The sequence below is a fragment of the Nycticebus coucang genome, chromosome 15 (assembly GCF_027406575.1).
Source record: "Nycticebus coucang isolate mNycCou1 chromosome 15, mNycCou1.pri, whole genome shotgun sequence".
Taxonomy (NCBI): Eukaryota; Metazoa; Chordata; class Mammalia; order Primates; family Lorisidae; genus Nycticebus; species Nycticebus coucang.
This window is the reverse complement of record NC_069794.1, coordinates 4079168-4097159: the sequence shown is the minus strand read 5'-3', so window position 1 is coordinate 4097159 and position 17992 is coordinate 4079168. Positions and strand designations below refer to the sequence as shown.

The 17992-nt window shown below is 40.9% G+C and overlaps 1 protein-coding gene across 1 annotated transcript in view; it reads left to right on the top strand.

Annotated features, from left to right (window-relative positions):
• MYO16 (myosin XVI) overlaps window positions 1–17992 on the top strand; it is a 643638-nt gene that overhangs the window by 341940 nt on the left and 283706 nt on the right. Inside the window, exons 14-15 of the mRNA XM_053563761.1 lie at window positions 800–905; window positions 10023–10140. Coding sequence (XP_053419736.1) covers window positions 800–905; window positions 10023–10140 — 224 coding nt within the window. The remainder of the gene's footprint in view (window positions 1–799; window positions 906–10022; window positions 10141–17992) is intronic.

The window sequence follows — 17992 nt, the reverse complement described above, 5'->3', positions numbered from 1 at the left end:
GGAAATATGGCAATCAAAAACTTAAGCATTCCTGGAAAGTATATCTTTTAACTTAGTCCCAGACCAGAAAAATTTTATTTCCATATTTTAATTTAATATTTCATCTTTTTGACAGTTTTAGGCCCCAGTAATTAAAAGGGCAGTGAATGAAGTTATGCCCAGGATGTATCAAAAGTCATGTCATTATCAATAATAAGTTCAGCCAGTGATTGTTCCTAGATTAAAGAAAAATGCAAAAGATAGAATACGAGAACCAGACGAAACCTCACAAAGGAACTGAGGAAGATACACCTGAGGGTCTGCCAGATGCGGGCCACGTTACCCACCTTGTCAAGTATGAACACTTCACGGCCTTAGTTTTCGTACCAATGCACTTTACGTCCCAGGCTCCGAAAGATGTGGCAGCTTTTCTAAGGCCAGGTGCATGTGGCTCTATGGTGTGTGACCTCACACTGTAGAACACAGACCCGCAGCATCCCCCCACTTACCTTTACTTGTGAAGCTGTTTCAGCCTAAAGCCTTTCTACCATAGTTCACCTCTGTCCCAGGATCCTCCCTGGGAAGGAGTCAGATGACAGGTTGTGTCACACCCACTGCAGTCCCAACCCCTGCAATGCCATGGAGCACGGTGCAGAGCATGTTTACTACACAGCACAGATGAGCACACCACAGGGAAGAGCTCCGTCGTACCCCGAGCTCACTGACACCTGCATGCTGTCCCTTCGATGCCTTGGGGCTGAGAATGCTCTGCAGTTGGGTGACCAGCACACTGACATTCTCCCTCTCTGTTTGCTCTCAGTGGAGAAAGAGGATCGGGAAAGACTGAAGCTGGCAAGCAGATAATGAGACACCTCACCTGTAGGTCTGGCTCCAGCAGGACCATACTGGAATCCAGATTCAAACATGTAAGTTTCATGCTTGGGTTGGCAAATGTGTGAATGAGCATTGAGCCGAATGTCACTAATAGAGGGACAGGATGTCATAGTAGACACAAGGTGGCCACCATTTGTAGAAATAAAAAATAAAATGATGGAGTCCTGGTATCAATTACTGTTCAATTGCATGTTTATTTTGTTTTATACAATATTTTATACATATTCTCTTTTTATATTTGTTCTGAATGGTTGGGTCCAAAACATGTAATGTACTTAGAGATTGTTGTTCACGTGGAAGGCTGCACTTTGGTATGTTGCTACATTGAGGGGTACTGGCCTGGAAAGCAGTTATTGTGGGGGATTACTGGGAGCTGATGACAGAGTTTCAGCTCATCTAACAGAATTTCCCACAGTAATCCTTAAACATGTTGATGGGCAGGTGATTAACTTTCATCCCCCCGAACAGATTTTAAATTATATTCAGAAACCCTTGCAGTGGTACGTTCGTTAACACCCAGAGACACCTTCTCCTGCTACCTCCCCTAACTCAAGTACGACCAAGATTCAAAGAGGAAGTGGAAAGCAGCCAAGATAAAGCTAAAAAATTCCACACAATAAAACCCAGAATTACACTCAAGGAGACCCACAGAGGCGTTTGGCTCCAGGCTGATTCTCTTGCTTTTACATAGTTCTAACAAGGTTTGTGAACAGGTTTGTTCAGAGCAGAGCAGCCTGGAAGGAGGGGGGGTCCTGCAGCCAGGCACTGACACACAGGAAGGAGCACCTGCCGTAGGGAGCGGCAGGAAAACTCTACCCAGTGGAAGAGAGGCCAGAAGTCAATAGTCTGTAGGGAGGAGGGGGGACTTTACCTGGAGGTGGATCCCTTTCTACTTCAGCATTGCTTTTGGAAATTAACTCAGAGGAATGGAATTTGGTGATGATTGTCTGGGTTTGAAGTAAATGCTGTTTAGAATGTGCTCTGCCTGCCTAAGTCGTAGCCCACGATTCAGTCCCAGGGCTGTGCTGCACACTCATCTTGAGGTGTAGCCCCACCTGTGCAGCAGATGTGCACACACCACGTGGACACACCGCAGTGCACCTCAAACATACGTCCAGCGTTCATTCAGCATCTTCTTCAATCCCCATCCTGCCACACCCACTCATCAGAATGGGCGGTGAATTTTCTCAATTCCACTTTGAGACCTGGAACACACATTGACCCTGCCCCACCTCCAGCACACTCTGTCCCCAAAAGTTCTCAGTCCCAGCTCTTCACCCATCCAGCTGTCCTCAGGTACAGTGGTGACTGCCAGCGAGCACCTCTGTGTCCAGATCCCCTTCCAGACTGCTCTGAGTTGCCCTATTCCTCTCCCTTCCTGGACCGTCTCCTGGTGTGGGTCCTGGTGGGCTAGGCAGGGCTGGGTACTTTCCCAGCTGCGCAGAGGAAGGGAGGGGCCCTCGGTCCTGCTCACAGTGGTGGGCTTCACCTGGTCATGTCACTGTTCAGTTAGATCGTTGCTAACGAGGCAGCTTGTGTTCAACTTAAACACTTACGTGGAAGAAAAACAGTGGATTTTGATGAGCTACTAGTGGGCTGTTTCACTCAAACACCTTTTCTCAAAACCTCTGAATGATCCTCTGTTCTTTTCACATTAAGTCTAATGAATCATTCGTCTGACAATGTTATTATCTTTCATTCTGTAGCCGTCCAGCACTGCCCTCCTGTCCTCTTTCTCTACACTGAAGCCACGTGGAGCATGCATCCCCCCACCTGGCCCACGCTGGCTCGTTCACTTATTCAATCATTTGACAAGTATCTAAAGTGGCCACCAAGCATCCCCTGAATTCGGAAATGCTGTTAACAACACAGCTGGAGCCAGTTTCTATGTAGTAAATAAATGAATACATGACAAAACCTCTTAAAGGATGTCCACACCCCTAAGGAGCATTTCGTTATCCAGAGTTTCCTAAATTAACTTACTGTAATATGATCAAGTACATTTAGTGTGGATAAACCATTTGTGTGTCGTCAGGTCCTTGTACAGTTTGTGTGTGTGTGTGCGCGCGTCTGCCTGTGTGATTTATAGACTCAGCACTGGCGTGCTCCTGCACCTGCTTTGCCTGGCTGCCCTTGTTGCGTGGGAATTTCCTCTGTCTGTTCCTTTTTGTTTCTTTCTAGTTCAAGTGTAGAGAAGTCTCATTGCTCAAAACTTTATTATCTCTCAGGTCCAGAGACCACTTAATGCATCTTTAATAATTGTTTTCAATTCCTCATACACAGAAAAATAATGTAAGGTTTGCTGTGAATGGATCAACATGCTGAGTGTAGCACTCTGGGAAATGATGTGCACATGTTCTTTATCATTTCCTTGAAAAAAAATAATGCAGTATACACATCCTAGGCCAGGTTGCCACAGTACAAAACTCTTTGTTGGCAGTTATTTCAAACAAGGGATTGCAAATAACCCATTCAGTCTCAAATTCCCACTGACCTTTTCCTCCAGGGTCTCCTGCCTACTGTCTGTCTTACTGTGAGTACATTTACGGAAAGGTACCTGAATTTCAATTAAGGAATTCTGTATAATATTTATACAGAATTTATAATATCCAGTGTCTGATCACTTGGAATAAAATAACTACTGTTACATTAGATCATTCCCTGAAACAATGCCACGTAAAAGTTAAGTTAAAACTCAAGGGAGGCACTGCCCAGTGGACACTGTGCTATTTCCACTGGTGTCTGTGTCACCTGTCCTTTTTCTCTGGCTACCACTGGACAGTTTTTCTACCATGTGGCACTCATTCTGGAGATTCATAGAATCTGTTCTTCATCTGGAAATGAGAGGTGCTTATGTTTAATCAATAGATTAGTATTTCCTCATATTTTCCACTTATGAATTAATAAGTCCTTTAAAAATTAAATCTGCTCTAATGGATCCCAAGCTTATGTCTGAATCTGGAGATTTTTCTCTCTGTAATGAATGTATAATAAGCCAATTCGGCAATATCCAGAGTATCACATGCATTCATTAATGACTTTAATTCGTAACCATTTATTAAGCTCATAATGCATTGAGCATCTGTATAATTTTACAGCACAGCTCAAAATAATATAACATTTGGAGTCAACTTTGGAAGAATAGTAAACCTATATTCTTTGTGCAGATGTATTAATTACTGATTACTGATATTAAGGGTTACAGTATATATAAAATAACTTGGTTATCAAATAGACTGTGGCTAACTAATAGAAATAACAGAATCTACTGACTTAATTGTAATGACAAAGAACATGAGTTTTCCTTTTAAATTATAGATTAAAACCATCATTTATTAAAATGATCGTTTAGGAGACAGTAGGCTGCATAATTTCTAAAAACGTACTGTAGATTACCTTATGTAAATTGGCTTTGAATGTTAATTTAAGTGAATACATTCAATTTGCTTTCCTTTGGGGGAGTTAAATATAACTTCAAAATCAATTAGCATCTGGGAGTCCAACAGAGACAGAAAATTTCAAGTAAAACTACTTCTAAATCGTTTGTTTTATTCATTCCTTGTGACAATAAAAGGTGTTATAAGTGATTTCTAGTCTAGTGAAAAGAACATTATCCTCATTTGAGCATGGCTTAAACACTTCATCAGTTAGGTGTGGTTTCCCTTTAAATTATCACCCACACGAATAATCATTCAGTGTTCAAGATGTTCAAGAAAATCACTCAGCCGCCATTTTTGAAAAGCATCCAAGTCTGTGCACAGGAACGAAATACAAGCTGGAAAAGTTCATGAGTCAGCTGCAAATCTCTATGCAATTACAGGCAGCTAGTGAATTTAACTACATTTAAGAGATAGGCCAGCGCGGTTCAATCCTCCATCAATGTTGTTGGTAGGTTCTTAAAAAGCGGGCTTTAAGTGAAACGATCGACGGAGTGCTGCAGGAACCTAATTCTTGTTTATACCCATTAGACTATGGTAAAATTGGACATCATTTCATTTAAAATCAAATTTTCTAAGAGCCTAACATGGACAATGTTAACTGAGGGTATAGGATATTTGCTAGGTAAAGAAAACTTAGAATAAGGAAATAAGTATCAAAGAGCATTCGTGACATGGGGAGCTGTTTTCTAGAAGGTCTGAAATTCAGTACAAGGTAATGTGGAAGGCACGTTCGTCAGGTGAGACAAGAGAGACAAGGAGCTGCATTAGAGAGCCGGGTTAGGTGTACGGTAGTGAGACAGCAGTCTGAGAATCACACCGTGACCCCCTGTACCACACACACAGACGCGGAACCATCCACTGCCAGAGGTCGGGCGAGTCCAAGGCACACAGTTCTGCCTGAAAACCTACTATGGTCTGAGAGGAAGAGGTTAGGAGCTCATTTCCCTCAACACTTCCCAAATAGAGTGTAGTAAAAGAAGGGAAGAGAAATAAAAGTGAAGATGTGCCGGTCTTCAGCGCACGATGGTGCAGAGCTGACAACCCTTCCCGATGCTGACACCAACGCTCCCTGGTCTAAATTGCAGATGATAGTCCCAGTGGAGAAGGGGGAGCAAAGACCACCTGGACGGCCTGGGGGGAGTCGGCCTTTGAGGCACACAGCACTCCAGTGGAGGAGGTTGTGAGGAGGATAAAGATTTAGTTGGTAGCAGGAAGGTCAGGGGAAGTCCAGCGCTGAGGTCCAGAAAGGTTTTCTGCAAGCCATACACTCATTTTTAGTGGACTCATAGCTGAAAAGTGTGTGTGATCCCCTCGGCGGGAGGTTGGAACTCTTTCCCGTGAAGGTTGTTTCTTACAGTTCCAGGACAGCTAAGATGAGTTAAGAAGGGTTGTTTATTTCTAAACCCTGCACTTGGATTCCAAACGCTGGAAGCAGGGGATTTTCCACAGTGTTAGGTTTGTTGGGACAGAAAAGTTAATTTTTGGAATAAAACTGCCTAAGACTTCTCACCAATTCTGGCCCAAATGAAACAAACATTCACTTCCATTCAAATCGCTTAAATAGGTATCTATTGAGCAATGGCGTTCACAGAGTGGTGGGCAATGGGAGCAGTTTGACCCACTTATCATCTTTACTAAGGAGGCCACAGGTTTTCTTTTTTACTTTTAGAAAATACAGTGGAGGGACCACTGCAGTAATGGTGCATAACTTTTAGGAACGTAACTGTCAAAATTTATAGAAGAAAATACCAAATCGTATAAAGATAAAAATATTATGCCAGTGAGATTTGAATCACTAAATATCAAGCATGTATAAGCTTAAATTTTCTTTATTTAGTATTTTTACTTAAGATGTTGTTGCTCTGCAGCATTCTCTGCGTGGGCCTCGGAGTACAGTTTTGAGTTTTCTCTGTATTTCTCTTAGTGAGTGTATTTAGCGCCACCTGCTGTCCAAGGGGTTAATTAAAGATGAAAACCACCCTGGTTGTTTTGGCTTAACTAGCATTTTAATCTTGAATTATGGAACAGCAGAGCACAATGAAAGGGTGTCATGCAAGTATTTAGATTTTGCTAAGTAGTCTTAGCTTTATGTTAGCCTCATGCCTTGTGTACTTTATTGGGAGCTTGGCAATAATTGCTGTATGATGCAGTTATTAAATGTGGGATTCTGCAGATTGCCTGGGCCTGGGGCCCGGCTCCGTTGCTGGTATTTACAAGCTGTGGGCCCTGGGAAGGTTACTTAATCTATTTTCTTTTCTGAAAAACGGAGACACATGTTGTGAGGATTAAAAGAAAATACACATATGCTCATGTGCAGGCGCACACAATCCCACTTCAGAACGTGCCTGGCATGCAGTGGGCATGACAGAAATGCTGCTTAACAGAAAGAAAATGAATGTCAGTTATTGGTTGAGCGTTTTCTACGTGCCAGACTCTAAACCCAGTGCGTCACACACTGGGCCTGGACAACCACCGGGGAGTAATTCCCGTAGTAGAATAAAGGAAAACGAGGTCTAGGGAATTGAAGGAACACCTCCGTGTGGAATTTGTCATTTGCTGAGCTGGAGTGTAGAGGTAGCTCCTTCCCACTGGTTAAAGCGCACACACGCCTTGACCCATCTCCTTCCCCTTCATGTTTGGGGCACGTGTTGTTACTAATTACCTAGAATGACCTTTCTCCCAGAGCAATAAAAACACTACTTGTAAGATATGACATCTAAACAAGTGGAAGCAAAATATTTTTATAAAAGTTATTCTATTTTATGACTTTAATTGTTTCATGTTTAAAATGTACTATCATTGCACTATCGATTTCATTGTATGTGTATCTCTATGTATCTTCTGTTAGATTTTTGGAAAAGTAGTAAATAATAAGACTTTACTAAGCACTGTTTCAGATTATTTTCTCAGAAAACATTTCTATCACTGCTATCAATTACATTTTATCACCTTTAAAACTGGTTATTAAATCCAGGTCTACATAGAAAGTTTTTGTAAAAATTTAATACATGTGTAGGTTTATTACCAAAAATTCAGACTTCAAAAACAGATAGTTTAACAGGCTTTGCTACTATCACAGCTTTAGCACTTCGATTTGTAATTAGCATTAAAGAATTTTATAATCTACAATATAAAATACTTCCGGATCAAAGCATTAAAAAAAGAAAAACATTTGCAAAAAATACTGTCACCAGAAGTCACCCGGAACAGGAATTCAGGCCCATCAATAAGGGGCTATTGTTCTCCCTCCTGTGGCTGCTGCAGAAACTACATTTAACACATCTGCTTTCAAAGACACCTTTACACCTTCCAGATTTTCATACATTTAGAAAAAATTATTATGGGTACATAATAGTTGTACATCTTTACAGGGCACGTGCGATGTTTTGATATAGTTGTACACTGTGAATTAATCAAGTCAAGGTAATTAGGGTATCCAGCAGCTCAGGCATTTAACATTTCTTTGTGTTAGTAACATTCCAATCCACTCTTTCGTTATTTTCAGGTATGCTCCAACTTATTGGTGATTACAGTACCTTTGTTGTACCATCAGATGCTATTCATTTTTTTTTTTTTTTTTTTGAGACAGAGCCTCAAGCTGTCGCCCTGGGTAAAGTGCTGTGTCGTCACAGCTCACAGCAACCTCCAACTCCTCGGCTTAAGCAATTCTTTTGCCTCAGCCTCCCAAGTAGCTGGAACTACAGGTGCCCACCACAATGCCAAGCTATTTTTTGGGTGTAGTTGTCATTGCTGTTTGGCAGGCCCAGGCTGGATTCGAACCTGCCAGCTCTGGTGTATGTGGCTGGCGCCTTAGCCGCTTGAGTTACAGGTGCCGAGCCAGATACTATTCATTCTATCTACCTATCGACTTAACACATTTTTGTACCCATTAGCCATCTTCACATTATCCCCTCTTCCCACTACCCTTCCCATCTTTGAGTAACCATCTCTGCATTCTCTGTCTCCACTGGACCACTTATTTTTAAAATTGAGCTCCTGGGTTTGTGTGAGAACATGTATATTTGTCTTTCTGTGCTTGCCTTATTTCAGTTAACACAACGTTCTCCAATTCTACCCAGTTGTTTCAAATGGCAGGATGTCATTATTTGTGGTTATATAACTTCCACTGGGCATACGTACCATATTGTCTTTATCTGTTCATCTTCTGATAGACAGTTAGGTTGATTCCATACCTTGGCTATTGTGAATAGCGTTGCAGTAAAGATGGGAGTGTGATATAATGATTTCCTCTCATTTGGATATATACTGGCCAGTGGGATTGCTGGATCATATGGGAGTGCTGTTTTTAGTTTTGTGGGGAACCTCTCTACTGTTTTCCATAGAGGTTGCACTAATTACATTCCCACCAACTGAGTATCAGGGGTCCCTTTTCTGCACACCCTCACTAGCATTTGTTATTGTCTTTTTGATAAAAGCTATTTTAACTGGGGTAATATATCCTTGTTGTTTTCATTTGCATATATCTGATGACTAATGATATGTGCTGGGAAAACTAGATATCTATAGGCAGAAGTATGAAACTAGACCCTTATCTTTCACCATATGCAAAAATCAGAATAAATTAAGGAGTTAAATCTAAGACCTGACAGCATGAAACTGCTCTTTCAGCAGGACACTGGTCTGTGTGAGGGTATCTTGAGGAATACCCCCGAGGCACAGGGATCCAAACAAAAGCAGACAGATGGGATCAAGTCAAGCTAATAAGCTTCTGCACAGCAAAGGAAACAGCAAAGCCTCAGACTGGAAGAACACACTGGAAAGCTGCCTGCCTGCCATGGGGCTCAAAGCTAGAATATATCAGGAGTCTGGCAACTCACTAGGAAGAAAAGAATCAAATAATCCAATTCAAAAATAGATCAAGGATCTGAACAGATATTTCTCAAAAGAAGACAGGTTTTCATACTTTCTGGAGAATTGTTTGGTCACCATTATTGTCATAGCCACCATCAATCGATGTTGAACAAATGGTTATTACTCTATTTTGAATGTACAAGGAAACATGTCAAGTAAGAAATTCATATCCCAGGATTGAGCTGAAGGACTTTGTTATGGCATTCAAGGCCACAAACTTGCCATGTCTGCAAAACAAAGTACACGGCACAAAAACCCACCCAAACTCAGCAGGCACAGACCCTGCAACTAGAGTTGTATTCCTGTTTCTGTGGAGAAAGTGATTTCTATGGGGCAATAAGACAGCAGATTAAGTCAGGCACCTGGCTGAAGAGTATAGGTGGAAAGTCAATAAAGATTCAGAAGAATGTTCCATACCAACTTTTAAGTGAAGTCATTAAAAGAAATCCTGACTGTTGCATATATTGCTTTGAGCTCCTTCCCTCCAAAGCAGCAAAGCTCTTCAATGGTTCTACTGAAGCTTAAAATCTCAAATAAAATTTGTTAAGCTGGGCAGGGGGAGCAGGTTGTGGGTGAATGAATGGATTTCCTCCTTTTCAGGGAGATTGTCGCATAGATAAGTTAGTGTGTGTTATTTTATTCACAGGAGCCATTATTGAGACATAGGGTGCTAGTAGCTTTCATTTAAAGATGAGTAAACTTAAAAATTTGGTATGCTATTCTATGAACAGTGTAGAACCATTTAGATCAAGAAATACCCCCTCCATTTTTGCTATTACTCCTCAATTTATTTTTTAAAACATGATTATCTCATTAAAATTTTCTCTTCTACTACAGGTCATGTGCATCTTAGAAGCCTTTGGACATGCCAAGACAACACTTAATGACTTGTCCAGTTGCTTCATAAAGTATTTTGAACTGCAGTTCTGTGAGAGGACCAGACATATAACTGGAGGTAAATGTGCAGTCAGCAAGGAGATTCCCTGTGAGACAGCAGTGGTGAAGGCACCCACCGTAGGGAGTGAGGCAGAGGGGAGCCAAGTGGTAGCTAGTGCAGGGAAGAGGAAGTCTGGTCTTCCTCATGGCTGTATTTATAAACTTCTTGGGATCATTCTGGAAAGTTTTTACTGTGTTAAAGAGAGGATCAACCCTCAGGGATGCTGGGGGTAGGGGGTGTATCTGGGATGTCAGGTTATTAATTCTAAAATTTTTTATTATTATGAACTGAAAAATACTCTCTAATGCAAGGTGAACCTTCTCAAAATGATTGTTGTGTAAACTATGTAATGCAGGGCCAAACCCAAAGCAAGAATAACTGAAGTGAATTGCTGAATGCAGAACTGAACTTAATACTCAAATAATTACAACCTTAGCATATAACTTCATCACATAGCACCCACTTAAATACATTTTCAGTAAAGTGGATCCATATTTTTAAATGATTGAATGAAAATAAATCCAAACAACAAAAATATCATCAAACTAAACTCAAACAGAACGTGTTTCTTACTTGATTTGAATATTTAAATCCTTAAATCATTTAATCATTAAATATTTAAATCATTAAATATTAAAATTCAACTAATGTAGAATTCACCTAGGATTTTAGGTCTTTCCATTCAAACAGAGTATTAATGCAAATTAATAATATAAATACAATCGTAGGTAGAATGCCTAATCTGCCTGGAAGAACCAACCATTTAAAATAACTGTTGCAACATCCTTCAGCACACAAACATTTACTAATGAAAAATAATTTTTGAAAGTTCTCTATTTTATTTGGCTTTTAAAGTTATCACTTCTTCCCTGCAGGACATATAAAGTTAGTTTTAACCATAATCTAGAAACCGAAGTGTTGTATTTTGCAGCAAGTGTGTATCAAAGTCAAATTTCTACTGAATTTGATACGTAATACGCATGGGAGGACTATGAAAGGATGGTTTTAATGTTGAAGTTGGAGGGCTAAATCATACAGTAAGAAACGTTTTTTTTGTTTGTTTTTAATCCATAGCTTAGAATTCTGAAGCCCTCCCACCCCACCCCCCGCCATTTAGGAAGACTTCATAGGAGCGTATTCAGCCTCCAATTCTGGTTTTCAAGTCTTGGTTTTACAACAGCCCAGTGAGACGCTCCTGTAATCGAAAGGCCCGGACTTAACCTCTTTAGTGATAAGGACAGTTTTCCCTTAGAACTCTTGTTGGCCGTGGTTTGTAGCAATGAACAGTCCCTTAGTGGGCAGAAGTCCTCCGAGGGCGGGAAGCTAGAATGTTAGAAGCTGCAGGTTCCGGCCTTCAGCCCCTGACAGGTGTGCCCCGAGGACAAGCGCGAAGTCGGATCTTGGGAGTTTGTCATAAATGCAGAATCTCAGCCCCTGTCCCAGACCGGCTGAGGCAGACTGTCCCAGTGAGGCTCCCAGGTGATGCCTGTGAACGGTGAAGCGGAGGGGGCCGTGCTGGGTCAATCCCGAGGAACCAGGGCAGGCTGCTCCTGCACTTAGTCCCAAGGGGGGAGAGGTCTTCGCGATGTCGCTAGGAGGCTAGTTTTTCCCAGCTCAGCGTTTCCTTCACCTTGGGGCGGGGGAGGTACAGTCACCGGTTTCTGAAGGTGTGTCTGGTCCTAGTTTGGTTTCTTTCTTTTCAGTTTTCTCTTTTTTTTTTGGATAGTTTGGTGTGTCCTGGTCTTTAGAAATGTTAACTTAGAAAACAATTATGCATATACATTAAAAAGAACTGGGAAACTGCGGCCAGCAGTGATCACGGTCTTCTGTTTGTAAGCAAGCAAGGGCTCACGCGGTCCCACGCATGCGCCGCAGTCAGCCAGAGCTCGCCCCGAGGCGCCGTGACCGCCAACGTCACACGTATGCGTGACGTCACACATACGTGTGACGTCGGAACTGAAGCCGTGGGAGGTCCAGAAAGGCCCTCTGAATCCTGCAGGAGCTGTAAGTGGAAATTCAGTGTAATTCGGCAGCAGTCGGGATAATTTCAATCTGACCGGGGCTGGATTGAAAGTGTTCTCCTGTTTCTCCGCGTTCCGTGTGACCTTTTCACTCGCTCTGCTGATGTCCTAGTTGATGTCCTGAACCCAGTTCATCACCTACGTTTGTTTCTTTGGTATCTGCCTGCTGTGTTCTTTCAAAAATTTGGCCAAATGATTTGTTGATTGTTTTTTATTATTATTTTTTTTTAATTAAGAATAATACAACTGCTTAAAATAAAACCAGCAATGCTAGTGCCGTTTGAGGTGCCTTGACACAGGGTGTGACTTGGATCATGAGCTCTGGACCCCGAGCTGAGGCTCAGGCTGGGAGGGACCAGGCCCTGTCTCCTGGGTTCGAGGAGAGCCGAGGAAGCTGCTCTGAGAGCGTCTGTCAGGACGGTGAAGTTCAGATGCTAAGCTTTTGGATTCAAGTGTTGACGAAACTAAAGATCTTTACACTGAAAAAGAAAAGACTCAAGGGAAATAGGACATGTTTCCTCCAGCATCTTCGGCCTGTGGACAGGCCGCAGGCACAGAGGCGACGTCACCGGCTGCAAGGAGCTGACAGCTGTTCAGAGCAGGGCTCTACCCCCCACCACAGAGCTCCCAGTGTGCACCCTCACCCCCAACAGGCTGCGTAGAAGCAAGGCAGGGCACACAGGCCACAGGGCCAGCCACAGCCCTGCATCAGGCTGGAGCTCCAGCTGTCCACATCCAAGTAGGCAGTGTCCTGTGCGCTGTTGGGCTAGCATCTCCTGGTACCTGTGAGCACGGATCGGAAGAGTGGATATATGTTAGAATCCTAGAGCTGCTCCAGCAAATAAACACGGACTCGGTAGTTTAAAACAACAGAAACTCACTATCCCATAGCTTTGGAGGCCAGAACTCTGGAATTAAGCCCATGTGCTCGAGGCTTCTTTTGGAAAGGGGAGGTGCTTCCCTGCCTGTTCTGGTATGAGGATAGCCACAGTTTCAATCATCTGCAGGGGTCTTAGAGTACACCCCTGCAGATCAGTGGGCCAACTGCAGCTCAGCATTATTACTACTTACAATTAAATTCACACTCATAGGTAATGGGGGCCAGGACTTCCTCCCAATATATATGTGTGTGGGTCTCCCCTGCGTCAGCTTCAACTTTTCAAACTTATTTTCAGTTTAAGAATGAATATTATCACTATTAAAAAAATAGGCGTTGACCATTTTAACCATTTTAAAAAGTTTTAAGTAAATGTGATAATTTTTAACAATGTCATCTGTTGCCAATACTTTTTATGAAAGCAAAATCAAATATGCATTAATTTAAACTACCTTATATAATTTCTAAAGAGAGCTGAGTCATTCAAATCAGTCTCAGTTCATCAAATTGGAGGAAATATTATATCTTAAACCAGTTCAAATAAATGTAGATTACAGGTTAATTTTATACTTTATAGTAGACTATATTTTTAAATTATTTTTTTTTCCTTTTTTTTTTTTATTGTTGGGGATTCATTGAGGGTACAGTAAGCCAGTTTACACTGATTGCAATTGTTAGGTAAAGTCCCTCTTGCAATCATGTCTTGCCCCCATAAAGTGTGACACACACCAAGGCCCCACCCCCCTCCCTCCTTCCCTCTTTCTGTTTCCCCCCTATAACCATAATTGTCATTAATTGTCCTCATATCAAAATTGAGTACATAGGATTCATGCTTCTCCATTCTTGTGATGCTTTACTAAGAATAACATTTATGAACTAGTTGTTACCATATCATAGGATAAGCAGTGTTATCATAGTAATTTTAACATTGATAAATGCTGTATTTTTTCTTAGTTGTTGATATTGGTTGTACTTTTATAATTTCATATCAATTATTTCATTAGGGGTACAACCAAAACTAACAGTATATAAGATATCAGACTCACTTTAATGAAACATTAGCTGTAGATGGGGAATATTTCTTATTTTGTAGAAAATTTAATTAGAAATAATATTGTAATCTGGCTTTCAGCCCAGTATGTTCCCCCCATGATTATTTTTTTTTTTTGTAGTATAATTATTCTAATGCCAACACCCTTCAGGATTTGGTGACTTATAAAACATTTTACTATCACATCCTGCTAAGTTTATAGAATTTAAGGTATAAATAGAAGGAAACTTTGCCAGTAGTGGATGAGTTTTAGTTGAATAGTACCTTTCATTTGAGACTTGAAGTAATTTGCTAGTGTCAATGATTCCCTAATAATTTATATTTTTATACAAGGATGCAAAGAGGTTTACATAATGCGGACTTATGTTCACTTGTGAAATTAATGGCAGAGAGTGTAATAGATACTTTGTTCCCAATTCTTTCTCTTGTGATCAAGTTCATTCCTTATCTTTTAAGGGAATAAAAAAAAAAAAGTTGTCATTCACTTTAGACTATCTCCCAAAATTTATAGAGTACACAGAACTCTTACAAAACATACACTGATAAAGTAGACTAAAACAGTATATTTCTTCATCCTTGTCATCAGCTAATTACTTTATTGTTTATAAATCCTCAAATATGTGTGAAATGAGTCCTCATTATTTAATTTGTCACTTCCTTCCACAAGTCACTTCCTTCTTGGGAACCACAGATCAAGTTACAAAGCAATCTTCATGTAAGGAAGCCGGGCCACAGTAGAGAAGGGACTTGCAGACCCAGTCTCAGCTGGGCCCTGGGGTAGTGAATGCCACCTACCTTCCATTCTCACCTGTCACATTAGGGAACCAGACTCCAGGCTCTTCTGGGTTTCTTTCAGCTGTGTTTCACTTAATTGCAAATAAACTACTTTTGAAGATGACTCTTTCTCAGTCTTGGGATGGGAGCTATAAGAGGTTTAACAGATTTGCCTCTGAAGGGAGGCATCTTCATAAACCTGTCCAGACTAAAGGACTAGGCACATCCCAAATCTCAGTTGGCAACCAGATATGCAAAACTGAATCATTCTGTTTATCAGAGATACATCTTGGCTACTGACCAGACAACAAAGTGATCTCTTCTGAAATGTTTATTACCGAAGAGAATTCTATTCATCAGACACTGACTGAAAAACTTGTAGAGGGTCACCACCTTCCAGGAAACACAGTGTTCTACCATCCTGTATGGCGTTGGGTTAGGGTATGGTCTCTTTCAATGATACTTTCTTTTTCTTTTCTTGCACTTTCTTTCTTATAAAGCTTACTTGTTAGAAAATGGTAGCAATTGTGAGTCCACCAGCCATGTTTATTACTGCATCCAGAATGTGAAGAGTCAAATTAGTCAATGTCAGCCACATATCCCATATATCCAGCTGGGTCAAAGACAGGTGTGTGTGGGATTCTAAGACCCTTAGCTCCCTGGGCAGGTGTCGCAGCCACAGGAGCCTCAGCTGCCCGAGGCTTCCCTTCCCAGGTCCATGGCCTTGGGTAGCCTCATTTTCCTCCGCTGTACAATGGCATATTTATCACCCCAAATTCTTAGAGCTCCCATGAGTACTGTTGCTTTTTAAAATGTGGTGACATTGCTGTTTAAATCACTTGCCTTTTTTTTTTTTTCTTTCACTCTTACTTCAAACCTTAGATTCTGAATCCTTTCCCAGATATATGCTGGAGTAATGACCTGGAATCCCCATGTGGGATGTGAAAAATATTTGTCTCTTGATCTTTTCTATGCCCTAAAGACATACGAGTCTATTTAAGTTGAAATCGAAATTTACTAACGATAGGGAAAATCTTCTAATAAACAGGTCAAGACCACGTTATCTATTTATAAAACGCAAACCTTACAATTAGCACAAATTACATAGATAGTATATAGAGGCCTTTGCCTTGCTTTTTCCCCCCCAGATCCTGGTTTTAAATAACAAATCAGAGATATAATAAAAGATGAAAAATCATATTCATTATTGTCATTACATACTTACTGTACACTCTTTTAAACATTTCAGAGTGCTTTAATTAATCATAGTGCATATAAAGGGCAGCCTCTTTCATGGCAAAAAGCCTGGGCTTTGGAGATGAACCACGTGAGTTTAAGGCCTGCAACAGAATTTAAATGAGGCAATGTTGGAAAGGAGCCCACCGTGGTGTCTGGTTACAGCAGGTGCTTTAAATGATAGCACCTTCCTCTTTGAGTCCAGAGGAAGCTGGGTCATTTCTGTCTTTTCTCCCCCAGATTACAGCCGGGAAAGTTGAAGGTAAGATGTGTGGCAATTGGAAGAGGTGGATACAGGAGCGGAGTCCAAACCTTTGACTCCTCTGCACTTAAAGTGTGTGTCACCACCCATGTTCTTAATGATCGTGAAGAATGAAGTGAAAAGAAATGCACAGGTGTGAAGGAGAACTCATTTGGCTGTAGTAGCTGTCAACAGTGTGCTTTTGTTGGTTGCTAATTGAAGTATTGTGGGGCTTTTTGGGGGCAGGTCCTGATGGATCTATAACTAGAGGGGTGGAACTGGAGACTGTGAGTGTCAGAAGTTTCTGGAAGGGTGAGACAGGGAGTTTTCTTTCTTGGAAGGAGAGGGCAGTTTATTTTCTCCGCTTCCTTTCATAATGGATAAAAACTGGTATAGCTCTATAAAATATTTTATTACAAATTGGGTTATATATAATCAACAAACATGTATTTTTAGTGCAAAACTTTTGGAGCAACACATATTCATATGTATTATAGATAATTGAGAGGATTGCAAGTATTTTCTATTTAAGAACGTTTCTGACATTAAAGAGCTTTTAAAAAATACAAGTCTTGAGAGGCCAAGAAATCAGTGAGTAGGATGTCTTTTTCCGTGTGTGGACACTCCACGAATGAGAATTGGCTCTTCTTTAATTTAGAAACCCATCAATTTCCTTCCATTATCACATTTTTTTTTCAGATACAACAAAATTCCTGCATTTTCTTTATTTAGAAGGATATTAGAATCTCATGACCCTTTGAATTTCTGGATGTATTTTGTTTGCTTCCATCTCAAAGCTCATTCAAGACTTTCTTTTTTTGTCTTTTTGGAATTCTACTAATCAGAATTCTGCTAATCCACCACAATTTTATTCCCTGCTGGAGACGAGCCAGCCAGGTTGATTAATAACTACACTGCCTCTGAATTTAAATGGGTGGTACGGAAGTGACTCCATGATGTGGAATTTCATTAGCATTGAGTACTGCTTTAAGCAAAGCTCCTCTACCAGCTGGGACAAGTGGGTGTCTGCGAACCCTTCTCCAAGTCCAGGGCGTGATGAGCGTTCATTCAATCCCCCTTGCTTCCTGATGTTTTATGTGTTTGAGAACTATGGGGAGATGGAATGGAGCAATCATGGCAGTTTATTTCAAATGTGTATAGATTTTTTTTTTCTTTTTTTGCAGTTTTGGCCAGGGCTGGGTTTGAACCCACCACCTCCGGCATATGGGGCCAGCGCCCCACTCCTTTGAGCTTCAGGCGCCACCCAAATGTGTGTAGATTTTTTTACAAGTCCCCTTGAGCAGTAAATTACTTCAGGGTTATTAAACAGAAAATGTTTTCAGAAGGAAGGAAAGAGGTTATTCAGGGTTATTATTAAAATTAAACAGAAAATGTTTTCCGAAGAAGAAAAAAGAAAAAGGTAATAAAAATTAAAATCTCAACTTAAAATTACCACCTGATTAACACAAAGACATGTGCACACCCGAGCACACACACAGGCCCACCCACCGACGTTTATTACTACTTCAGAACCAACACCGCCCCCTTGTAAGTTTAACATCACCTTTGAGCTTTCACGTCACCAATTAAAGCAATATTTTGAAAGAAGGTATTTTATGTACTCATGACTTTTCCAAAAAGTTATAAGGAATATTACTTAATAAGAGATT